Source organism: Anser anser, assembly GCF_964211835.1.
Source record: "Anser anser genome assembly, chromosome: 8".
Classification (NCBI taxonomy): Eukaryota; Metazoa; Chordata; class Aves; order Anseriformes; family Anatidae; genus Anser; species Anser anser.
In genome coordinates, this window is record NC_139728.1 from 32395940 (window position 1) to 32408319 (window position 12380).

Here is a 12380-nt window from a genome sequence, read left to right on the forward strand (position 1 = left end):
GGTTTGGGTGCTAGCTGGTGAGCAAGAAGTCAGCGGAAGTAATCATGAGACCCTGAATCTGTCACTTTGGTAGGATGTTATTTATTACCACTGGAATAGCCACTATTTTTGGACATGTTTTTCTTTCTTTAAATGGCTTTGAAGTTAAGCATTGCCTGAAAAATAATTGCACTGCATCCCTTCAGTCTTCTCAGCTTGCAGACCCACATGCCTCCTCAGTGGAGCCAGAGGCCAACCCCGCCACCCAGGACAGGGCAGGAGGGGTGATCCCATGGGAGATCCTTCACCCCAGGCTTCCATGGGGTGGGCCCCCCGCAGGCACCCATGGCACCCAGCTGTAACAACCACAGCAGCATCCACACTCTCCAAATGCATGGGACAGGGGAACACAGCACTGAAATTGCAGCAATCTTGTAGGTGGAGGTGCGGGAAACTCGAAAGGGTCAAGTCTAGGCAACACTTTCCTGTCACAGGGAATCACATGCAGTTTGGAAGAGGAGCGAGAAGGGAGGCCTGTCAACCTTCATTGGCCACAGGTAATGGTACACAGTAATTTCTTCTGATAATGTCACCAGAAGAGGAAATCCTGCAGACTAAACTCATTAAGGTCTGAGGGGAACATCATGAGGGGCTTTCTTTCTGCAGGAAGGAGGACCATAGCCTGAGTTGTCTGAGTGGGGGAGCATCTGTGGTACACAGACTGAAGGCTCTCAGTGGTTCCCTTTTTGATATATTTTAGTTCTTAAAGCTGAACTTCTCACTTTCCAATTGAAACTTATCTGTCCTTCCAAAAAGAAGAAAAAAAAGGTTGGCACGTATACATTTTTAAGAGCCAGTAATTTGGAGGTATTTTAACAACTTTTCTTTGTTGTTGCAGTTGTATCAAGCAGGTCACTAAGTAAGACATTACATTTCCAAAAGCGATCATTCTAGAGGCCATTAAATGTAATGTGGCTATTTCCATTGGCTTTGCATCGAGACCAATAACACCTTGAATATGAGGCTTTGCAGGTACTCTGTGGGCAGTGGTGGCATAGTCTTCAACAGGCCTTCACCGAAGGGTGCATCATTTGCCAAAAATAAGCATTGTTATTCATGCAGGACACCTGAGGTGTGCAGAGATTTAGCACCCATCCCTCCCATCCTTCACGTACCTGCAGGTCTGCCGTATGCCCCTCGTGGAATGGGCAGGAGGTGGCACCATGACATGGGGCTGCCTCTTAGAAGAGCAGTCTGTTCCCCCAGGCACTAGTGGCATTGCCAGCCCTGTCAGCCCTGTGACCACCACTTGCATCAACACTGATAAACTGTCCACAATGTTCATCAGTTTGTCCCACACATATTCTCTGACATTTAGGTTGCTGCAGTTGCTTTTCTGCACATTGGTAACAGATTTGGAGAAAATGTGCAAGCTTCTCCTTTTCTTAGTCCATAGCACGGCAGCAAAGCTTAGCCCACTCAACAGAAAAAGGCCCTTGATTTCAGAAGCAGTGCAGTCTGATTCCTGATATTTTATTCCAACAGTGCAACAGCTAAAATAAAGATAAAGCTAGGATGACTGGCATTTAATCTGCTAATCCTTTCAGAAGAGGTTAACTTGAAAATATAAGATACAATTTTATAAGTGTATGTCTTCACTTTGACAGTGCAGATGGAACTGGCCCACAGCTCTGACCTGGCCTCCCGCTGAGGTGGTGATTTGCTGGGGACAGCATCTTGGCCACAACTCCTCTCCTGCATTAGCAAAGCCATCCCACCCCATCCTCCACAACATAGCTGGATCCCACCCATGTTTAGGGAGAGACTTGTGCATGGGACTTGACGCAGGCAAAACTCAACTAGCTGATTAAAGAAATTGGGCCTTATCTTGAAACAAATAAACAAACAAAAAAAGACTCTATACCAACATCAGTCAGAAATTTTCCGATGGACACATTCACCTCATAACAGATCAGCCTGTCAAAAGCAAAACATCTTGGAGAACACTGTCACTTTTAAGGAATGTCAGTTTTAAAATAAAGATGAAGAGAAAGCATTTCCAGTAAAACAAAGCATTCTATTTCTCTTTTGAACTACTTTTTTTTCACTTTTTGAAACTAATATTGTCCAATAAACTGTAAAATAAAATATCAACATTTCAATACAGAATTTTGATTTTGTTAATAAGACTGTTTGATTTTTTTTTAATTTGAGATCACAGAAAATGTTGAAGAAAAAAAAATCTTTTCCAGAATGAAAGGCTGAAATCATAAACTTCACAACAAAGTTAAAAGTCCTATACCTGCACTGCTGCACTTTATTTATGTGCACTTTAAAACCATATTTATGGATTATACTGTTTCTCTCAACATGTTTAAAATATCCGTGTAACCATTCATTTTCAGACAAACATATGTATTTCATCTGTGTATAAGCATATTTCCATGAGAAACTTAAAATCCACAGAGAGGAGACCAAATCTTGCAGTCATTATTCAGACTAAAGGCGGCGGGCACTTTGACAGAGTATGGAACACGGGATTTGTTACACAAACAGCGCTACAATTTCATTTTTTAAACTCTGAATGTCTATGCTTGTCATCACTAAATACACAAGTAGTTTTTGCATCCAAAAATGTAAATAACACATTATATGAACTAAACCATTTGTCTAAGGTGGCCTTTCTTAGAAATGAAAGATTTGATATTAAGAGGAATATAAACAGTCTGAAAAATCAGTCAATTGAATCTCTGTGACTCCAATCCAGGAGTTGCAGTTGAACTCAAAACTGGTCTGTTCTGTACAGAATAAGTAAAAAAGCCTCAAAATGTCCTAGAGGCTAAACTCTGTCTAGCCAAGTAAAACAGGCACGATTTATCTGCAGAACAGGTTTTTACACACATTGTAAAAACAGCACATATACAGATGTGTACTGTAGCATTATGCACCCCACGTCTCTGTGGCAGGAGCCAGCTCTGGGTTATGCTCTGGCTCACTGCTGCCTCTGGGTCGCTGCTCTGGCACAGGCAGGGAGACTGGGCAGGACCCACGCACAAGCACAGGCCATGTGGTACCCCGCTGGCCCCCGGGGCCCAGTGCTGTCACCCCGCAGAGCCTAGCCAGCGGAGGGGCCAGAGGAGCAGTCGCTCCTGGGAGGCTGGGGCTCGCTGTGAGTGGAGGTGCTGGGCTCGCCGGCCTGTGGGCAGGACAGCGTGGAGCTCCTGGAAATCCGTCTGCAGCGTGCTTTGGGTGTTAGAGCACATTTTCCATTCAAAACCTGGAACTGGATATTGTGCTAAACCTCCCATCACCAAATACCCACATATGAGGCAAGTGACTGAAACAGCAGAAACAACCATTGGAGGTACTGCAAGCTATTTACTCAGGGACCTGTTAGTTTAGATAATGTCCTGTGCCGATGGCAGTGGGCCCAGGCCTGTCCCTGTTGAAGTCAATAGATTCATTGTCTTAACCCTGAGCAGGGTAAGCCTCATGTGAGGCCAGCCTGGGTCTAAATTACATCTTTCAGATGCACATTGCAGATTGTTAAACTCCTACGTGAGGAGCAGAGACATTGCTGCTGGAATCCACGGTTTCGGATTGCAGAGCAGAGAGCTGAATATACAGTCAAAAACTGACATGAAACCTACTTCTAAATGCATGTGTGTTTACGTAATCTATCCCCCCAACTGTTTATTAGTATTGTGAACTGTAAGTATATAACCTTAAAATAACCTCTTCATCCAGTATCCTATTTGCAGAGGAAGATATTACACCCCTTAACTGGATCCATTACTCTCCCAGTGCTTCCCTAAAATAACTGTTTTGATTTGGGAATTTAAATGGAAGGAAGCATATGTATGTAGGCCAGCACATATTTAAAATATAATTTCTGTTCGTTGAGCTGGTCTAATTCTGCTTCCTTCTTCCTTCTTGATCATGGTCTTTAAAGTACTTTGCATCAGATCCATTAGCTTCTGCTTTCACCTGTGTATTGTCACTCTTCTAAAACAATGGAAACAGGGTCATGAACAGACAAATCCTGCACCAGCATGGCCTACCGACTCTCAGTGGAAGAGGACTATGCTTCAGATGATCCCAGAAAAGATGAGAGCTTGCCACTGGACCAAGATGAATGGAGTCTCCTTGCATCCTTATATGTACCTTGCTAAGGAGTACCACAAACCCTAATACACTTTGTGTGAGCATCTGATCTCAGCTTATCTCCAAAATTATTAATTTTCTGTTGCCAGTGTATAGTGGTTATCTGAAAGTGGGACAGAAGGAATTACCTACCACATCTGTAACAAAGTGGGAGATGCTGTGCTCAGTGAAACCATGAAGATATACTTGCAGAGCAGGCTGCCCTACACTGATTAACTATTCTTATTATGCAGTATGTTATTCTTATCTATACAACCGATGTTTACACACAATGGATAAAAACAAGTCCATTTGCCAAGTCAGACCAATGAAAACATACTTTCTTTATTCTAATTGTCATTTCTAGTAAAAATAGCATAATAACTGTAGAATCTCTACAAACACTGAAAGACAGCAGAATTAGAAAGAAGGAATGTTCCTGTTCCACTGTGCAGAACTTCTTTAGTGATTTGATCTGCACAAAAAGCAGGATCCAGGAATATGCATAATGTTATTTCTTAAGAAGGAGAATAAATTTTGTTTCTTTTACATGCCTATTTCTAAATACATTTTTGTACTCAAAAATGTTCTTGTATTTGAGGTCTTAACCATATTATTAGTGACAACAAATCAAGGTTGCTGAATCCCATTCTGATTTATTTTGCTGATGGTGTTAAATAAGAAGTACATAAAACACAACTGAGTCATTTTAAGTCCTATCTTCAAATCCTAATCATGAATTGCTGCATCTAGATAAAATCTAAACAGAACAAAGCTTTTTCTTTGGTATAAACAGGAAGATGTACAGAGCAGAGTCCCCACAAACTCCAGTGGAGGTAAATACCTTCACTGCCTATTAGGATTTCTGGCTAGAAATTTGCTCAGTGATATTGGGACTGTGCATGAATGACTACACGGAATCTACTATTGGGAATAATTAGTGCAAGGAAACTAACTACAATGCATGGTATATTGAAAAACACTAGCCTAAGGATAAGAAAGGTCTGACAGTTGCTCAAACAGAAAGAAAGATGGAAATGCTATGTTTACCTGTGCTGACAGCTCCCTCTTAGTTGGTAGTGACACTTCTGCAGGGCACACTGGATCAATCAGCCCTCACACTCCAAGGCAGCTTGCTTTGTTCGTTTTCAGGCATCTACCTGCACAGAAACCAAACTGACTTCTCTAGCTAAGGCATTGCACAAGTCCAGATAATGATTAGACTCTTGGCCCAAAGACCCCATTTGAAGAGGATCTCAAAACTCTCACTCATGAGACACTCACAAGGGACAAACATGAGTACTGCTGTGTGCAGACCAGTAGCAGTGTGGCAGGACAGGGCTTGATTTCAGCCCTTCTGATAATAAGTGCAGCACTGCAGCAAGGGCCGTCTATTGCTGAAGATCTGGAGCTCACCAGCATACAGCAGGGCACTCCAGCTGTGCGAGAAGGGCAGGATGGCAGTGCGAGCAGCCATGCAGGAGAGGTACACGCATCCCTGCTGTGTCAGTCATGCCTGAGCTGTAAGTGATGTGACAGTCTAGGACAGCTGAGCCCTGGCATGGTCTCTGCCATCACACATCATATTACATGTACACCACAAGTAAAGGTTGGAGTGTTATTAGCCCTTGTTATGCCTGCCAAATTAGCCCCACTCTGCACACATACAGTAAATATGTGCCTGCTGATCTACACAACTCCGTATACCTTTTTGCCAGTCACAGGTGATTCCTGGCCTAGAAGTCATGACCCTGCCGCAAAGCAGATAAGAATTGTAGCAAGTAGAGTATTTGTTGGATGATCCAGCAGTTCTCCCACCACTAGATGTGGTTCATGGATCTCTCCTCTCATCTCACTTTTTCCTGAGTGATACCCAGACGTCTTCCCCTGCAAGGACAAGCCTTTCACCCTAAGCAAGCGCACATGAGCCCACACAGCAGGGCTGCACTCCTTGAGCCTGACAAGAGCTGGAGCCTGCAGCTGCATGCAGTGCACATGAGAGGAAGGAAATCCAAGAGAGGTGATCTGCCACATGGCCACTGATCTTCAGATGGTCAGATACCTAGATACCTGAGCACCAGAGAGCAAAGGTTGCAATGCTGGAATGCAGCCAAAGTTAACCTCAAAGTCTTCAGACAGCCAACGATAGCTCAGTGTCTGCTCAAGAAGTGCTATCGTGGACCAGACCAGTCACCATCTTGCTGGAGGAATGAGTTGTAACTAGTGCCTCTGCCTGTTCCAGAGGATATATTTGTGGTTAGACAGGCGCTGTACATTCCATTATTTCATGTATCTGCTGCAGCAGTCATTCTAAACCTACTTTCCTTATTTGTTCATTATAGGAAGAAGTCCTTCATTATAGTGACACCTTTTTGGTCTCTGGATGCAAGAGCTGTCTGGACAGATGCCATTCTTCTTGTAATATCTAGTCATGCATATCACAGTTGAAAAGTACTTTCATAGTTTCTAGCTCAGAATAGAATCCACGTGTTCTCCTTTTGTGCCTCAGCAGAGATTTAGCTGTCTGAGATGCTTGCTGTGGGATCTTGCACATCCCATTTAACACCAATGCTGAGACATAAAGCAGTATCATATGCCCTGATCTGTTCCTACATAAGGACTCAGGGCATGATCAGTAGTCTTTATGAAAATTCCCCCTGAACCCTGGCATGAACTGCATATACACCAGATGGGATGCAGCAAAGACAGGATAAATGTAATTTCCATTTCTGAACTATGATTTTTTCTTATCATGATACCCAGACTCCCAAAATAATGAAAAGTAGAGATGGAAACATAGCAAAAGTCACTGCAGAGCATAAACAGTAAAATAAGACAGAAAGGGGCTATGTCTCCCCACTCTGCTCACATCCATGTGGGAGGCAAAAGCGAACAGACCGTGACAACAGCAGAGTTGTTGTGACAGGCACAAAACAGGTAGACTTTCAGGGAGTCATTTTTCCACTTAATAAAAATACTTAATTTCAGCCCTGACTCTGCTCCATATACTGGGAGCCTTTTGGTGGTTAGGAGCAGTACAATACAAAGTCCACAGTTCTGTGGTTCTCTGGTACAGTGTGATGAGCACAGGTCCATTACATTCTCCATTTTGTAAGCCTGCTTCTCAATGTCATCAGGGGCCAGTTGCTGACAATCTAAATATTTGGATATGTATAAGACAGCAGAAGAAGAGCAGCAATATTATGGTCTTATAACCCTAACTGCAAGTCAGTACTCCATTCAATTCTTAGGGTTTTTTTTCATCCTATTAGTCCCTCTCTTCATGAAAGTTAGATAAATAATTTTTCTCCTTCTCAAGCATCAACATTCAGATGGTATTAAGGAACAGCAAAACATCAGACAGTGAAGTGCTACTTTATGTACAGCTTTTTTCCATGTAGCCAGCCAGAGCTGACTCATTTTTGAATGTTTATTTGCAGATATTAAAACAGTTGCCTTTAAAATCTCCTGTGAATCCCTCTGTCACTTTCTTCTCCTTGTAATCCCAAATGAAGCTATGAAAAGAAGGTTATCATTAGATCATCCGTAAAATGTCATCTTCTGTCCAACTTTTATTGTGGGGTACAAGAGATACTAAGAGTATCATAGAGAGAGTACAATGGCTCTTATGCCCTGCAAAACAGACAAGCAGTTTTGCATAGAGCAGTGAGGACAACTCCTGTATGTGCAAACAGTAAATTTAAGGTACATGCATGAAAAGTAAAATGTGCTCTTTATGTTGTTGATCGCTTCTGTTATTTTTCAGAATTTTTTGTTGGTTAGTTAGTTTTACTTATGCTCAGTGAAACACTTCCTTTCTGCTCTTCAAAAGCAGAATAGCTGGGGTCCTGCTGGCCACAACAGGAATAGGAGTGGATACAGATTCCCAACAGTTGTAGCAAAGGTACCATAGAACAATCCTTTTTCCTAGACCTGCAATGTGCTCACAGATCAAAGATTCATTTTAATCCTGACCAGTGTGCTTTAATGCATGAACAGATTAGTTAGCATCAGAAAACTTCTAGGAACAAACAGGCGGCTGAAAGGAGTTATGTTAAACTTATATGTCATTATCCATACCTTGTCCCCTGTCTAGAAGTACCTTTTTTTTTTTTTCTTTTTTTTTTTTTTCCCAAGCACAACATTTAATAAAAGTAGATGTCTGGGCAGAAATACACTCTGTCACTCTGTCTAGGTATTTCATTCTCCTCTACAGCAACACCACTCTGGCAACAAGTAAAATTTCCCCATTTAGTTATATGATTGCCAGTCAAGAGTTAATGAAGCTACATCAGTGTAAAAATGATAAACATAATGAAGAATAAGATCCCTTATTGCTACTTAAACCACTAAGCTGAACACCTGTACTGTCTCTGCACTTTCAAAAGAAATGAATTTTATTTCAGAGAATTACAGTAGCACTTTGTACATACCAGTCACAAAATTATTAATCTTGTATAAATCTTGATTTTTCTACTTGTAGATACTTGCAAACATTTTGGCAATTGTAACCTGTGGGTAGCAAACTGAGATCTTTTTTCTGGAGGTTCTCTGTGGTTTTCAGATCTGGTACGAATGAATCACCTTTTTTCATGAGCTTCCTTCCCAACTGGTCTACTTAGTAAACAAAATGTCTCTGGATAGGGAGTCCCAAATGTGCTGTTTTTAACAGACGTTTTCATTTTAATACACATATGTTGAACATTGTATCAATGTGCAAAGTAATAAATTAGCTGGGGAAGGCTTTGAAAGATGTATCTTGAAATAGAGTGAATCTGTCCTTTAATTCACATCACAAAGAACAGTCCTTTGTACTGACAGGCTGAAAGAAAGTCCCACCAAAGTGTGCAACGAGACACTGTAATATTCTCTGTGTCACTACCTTAATCCTGCAGCAGCCAAAGTCATTCAAAGTTCTATATAGCAGCCAAAATGTCTATCCATGACTAGTTTGAGAGACTTAAGTATTAGTGTCAGAGGTATTACTCCTCTTTGAATCCTGATTTTCACCAGGCTGAGTACTACTTGAGGCAAAGTCCCATGAATGCCTGCAGCTGAGCTCTGAAAAAAAAAAAAAAAAAAAAAAAAACCAACCGAAATCTGTGAATAATTAGCCACTTAGAAATCTCTGAATAAATTTCAAACAAAAGCAAGTACATTTTAAAGGTTCTGTTTTGGCTCAGTGCATGATACATGGATGAGAAGATGGGACTGAGGATCACACCATGCACCCTGCTTAACTTGGGCTGTGACCTTGGACATTGGAAAGAGGTGGGATTTGATCCCAAGATAGCAAATACGATTCTTCTCTGAAAAGCATTTGCTCTCGTGTGGGGGAGGAAAGTTTTCGTTCGTTAAAACAGGTATCTTCCTTTGCCTGCCCCAGGCTGAGTTGCGCTTGGCATTCAGAGGCATGACTCAAAATGAAGGAGAGGGTCCTGTGAAAGACAAAGGCAGCTGCCTACTCTACAAGTCAGTTCATGCAAGGAGATCCGCTGGCATTTGGTGCTGACCCTATTTGCTATTTGTATTTGCCCGCAGATACTGTGCCAACGCTAAATCCCCCTTCTCTCAGGAAGCCATTACCAGCGAGGCAAACGGAGGAAAGGTGTGCGCCGGACCCTGCCGGCCGGCCCGGGTCGAAATCGGCCGTAGCCCAGGTGGGGCCAGCCGCCCGCCGAGCCGCTCCCGGAGCCGCGGTGCACCCGGAGGCCCGGCCCCGAGCCCGGCGGAGCCCCAGGGAAGTCCCGCACCGCCCCGTACCCCACGTCCGATTGCTCCACCTCGGAGTGAGTAGGAAGGTTCCCTTCACTAGCCTCATCTCCAAATATTTTTATTTGCCACCTCCGCTGTTTCCCTCCAGCCGGCACTCCTGGCAGCTGCTGTCAATTCGCGCGAAAGCACGGCGGGCAGCGGCGCGGGGAACACGCACCTCACCCCGACGGAAGCCGAGGGCAGCGGCAGCGCGACCGTGCCTGGCGGAGCGCGACCGCCGAGCCCCACGCTCGCGCCCCGGGCGGGCACCGACCCTCATCACGGAAAGCGGAGGCGGGGGCTCCGCGGAGGGACCGGAGCCGTGCGGGGCCGGGGGGTGCAGGGCAGGATGCGTGCAGCCCCGCGCACACGCCGCCCGCGCTCCCGCCGGGGCGGAGCTGCGGCCCTTCGCGAAGCGTGGAGCGCAAGCCGGCTCGGAGCCAGCCGGAGGGTTCGCTGTTCCCACAGCACCCACCTGGGGCCCTGGCGCCCCCCAAAGCCAGGGCCCGGGCGCAGACCGCCCTCCTGGGCTTCGCTGCGGGACCCGCCGGGGCGCCCGGCCCCGGCCGCCCCTCGGTGGCCACGGTAGCGGGGAGCCGAGGCGACGGGCGGCGTCGGGGTGACCCCTGGCCGGCCCCCGCAGCCCTCCTGCTGCCGTTGCCCCTCGGACGTTTCGCAGAAGCTCGGAGCAGGGGTAGCTGCAGCGCGGCCGGTCCCTCGCAGAGGGGCGAGGGGGAAGAAAGGGGCTCTGTCCTCACCGGCGGCGACCGAGGTAGCCGAGAAGCTCCAGCGGGCCCCCTCCGCCCCTCGGCACACGCGTTTCCATTTGACGGCCCAGGTCTCCTGCCGGAGAGCAGTGTTTATTCATTACATAAACAGAAGTGAAAGGAATTAAGCGGGTAGATATGATAGCTCAGGGGTACCTTTCAGGCTCTTCAGCATAGATTTTCCATGCTCGTAGAAAACAGGACATCCTTACAACCGAAAACAGGCAGTAAGTTTTGTAGTTGTGTATTCATAAACAGCCAGCGATGGTTTCCATTTCGGTTCTGCCCTACAGCATGCTAAGGGCAAAGAGCTCTTTTATATAATTTGATCGCTGTTACAATTTCCTCTGTCCCTAGCACTTTCCCTAAACGAATGACAGCATGACAAAATTAGCACAGATGCTTAAAAGGTCAGCTTACAGATAAAGGTTTTCACTGCAATTTCAAGAACGCATAGGTGCAACACCTAATTTGAACATGCATAGGTTTAATCCAGGTAGTCTGTTCATGGTGTGGGAACCAAATGCACAATAGTGAGACCTGAGTAAATGAGGCAAAATTATTGCAGTTACACTCTGGTGTGCTGGAACAACTCCCTACACTTCTGCATTGCAAGGGCCACTTCTCTAAAACGATGCAGGGCTGCATCCCACTACCTCCCTTCTTGCTCTTTGCCTCTCCTGCCTCCATGTTTCTACAGGGGAAAGAAAAGAAAGAAAACGGAAGAAAGGGAGGAAGTGAGGAAGAAAAAGCTTTGCATCAAGTTCTGGACATTGGCACAAGAATCACCAGCTCACACATCTGATTAGGACACAGAGACATTTCCCTCTGACTGACCTGGTCATTCCCAACTAAGCAACACAGAGCTCCACACTGGAACAGTCATGAGCAAAAGCCACATACATGTCTACGGCTTCAGGAGATACTGGACCCACAAACTGAAGACAAAGAGCCTGGCCCAAGAAAAGTGCATTACACAGATTTAGATTTGGAAAACAAGTTATTGTTAAGAGACTGGGCTGGTTTACCCCTCAGTAAACCAGCCCCAGAAGCAGGAATTCAGGACTAGTCCAAACCCTGCAGCTTTCACCAGTGGCTGGAGCCAGTGGGGATGCAAACTCACAAAGAGCAAGCCTCAGCATGCTGGCTTGATTCCACTGCCTGTCTGCTGCAGCCCTCAGAGGCCCCTACAACCCAGGGGGCTGTGGTCTACAGATGGAAAACCTCTGGATACTGGCAGGTGTGCAAGTATCAAAGTATGAGTAAGAGGATGGCTGAGACAGCAGAGGGGAGCGTGCATAGAAGCAAACTTTGTCCCGCATAGCTGTCAGGCTCTCCTCTCCGATCTGTCTCTCCTGCCAGACAGCTGCTGGTGAAGGAAGTGACCACATGGCCCCGCGGTTGCACAAGGAGCAAACCGCACAGAGCCAGAGCAGCCGGCGCGCGGTCCCTCCTCCTTGCCTCGCCCGAGCCTCCCTCCGGGAGCACGGAAAGACCTGGAGGTCCATAAACGAACGGGGAGGTGAGACTGCGAGATGAGGGCACACAGCCGCCGGGCGGGCTGCGGAAGCTCATTGCCGCTCCAGCGGGGCCCTGCCGGCGCAGGACAGGCTCGGGGCAGGTGGCGGGGAGGCCGCGGCCGGCGGAGTCCCGCCGGGACAGCGCCCGGCCCGCTGGGGGCGGCGAAGCAGCGCGGAGCGGTGCCGCCGTCGGGCTGGGCAGAGGCGGGCCACGGGG

At 46.0% G+C, this 12380-nt stretch overlaps 1 protein-coding gene across 1 annotated transcript; it reads right to left on the reverse strand.

Moving 5' to 3' along the window:
- Nucleotides 1-4247: 4247 nt before the first annotated feature.
- Nucleotides 4248-12159, reverse strand: LOC310903262 (uncharacterized protein). The gene is made up of 4 exons (XM_083846122.1): nt 11481-12159; nt 10800-10850; nt 10055-10719; nt 4248-9183 (listed from the first exon to the last, which is right to left on the reverse strand). The coding sequence occupies exons 1-3, from the start codon at nt 11486-11488 to the stop codon at nt 10056-10058; spliced, it is 723 nt and encodes a 240-aa protein (XP_083702248.1). The 5' UTR covers nt 11489-12159; the 3' UTR covers nt 4248-9183; nt 10055.
- Between the last annotated feature and the right edge of the window lie 221 nt (nt 12160-12380).

Excerpts from the sequence above, each read along its gene's own strand:
- LOC310903262 (XM_083846122.1), bottom strand. Across the intron at positions 10,720-10,799 it reads TATGCTGAAGAGCCTGAAAG|GAGACCTGGGCCGTCAAATG; the intron begins GTACCCCTGAGC and ends GCTCTCCGGCAG.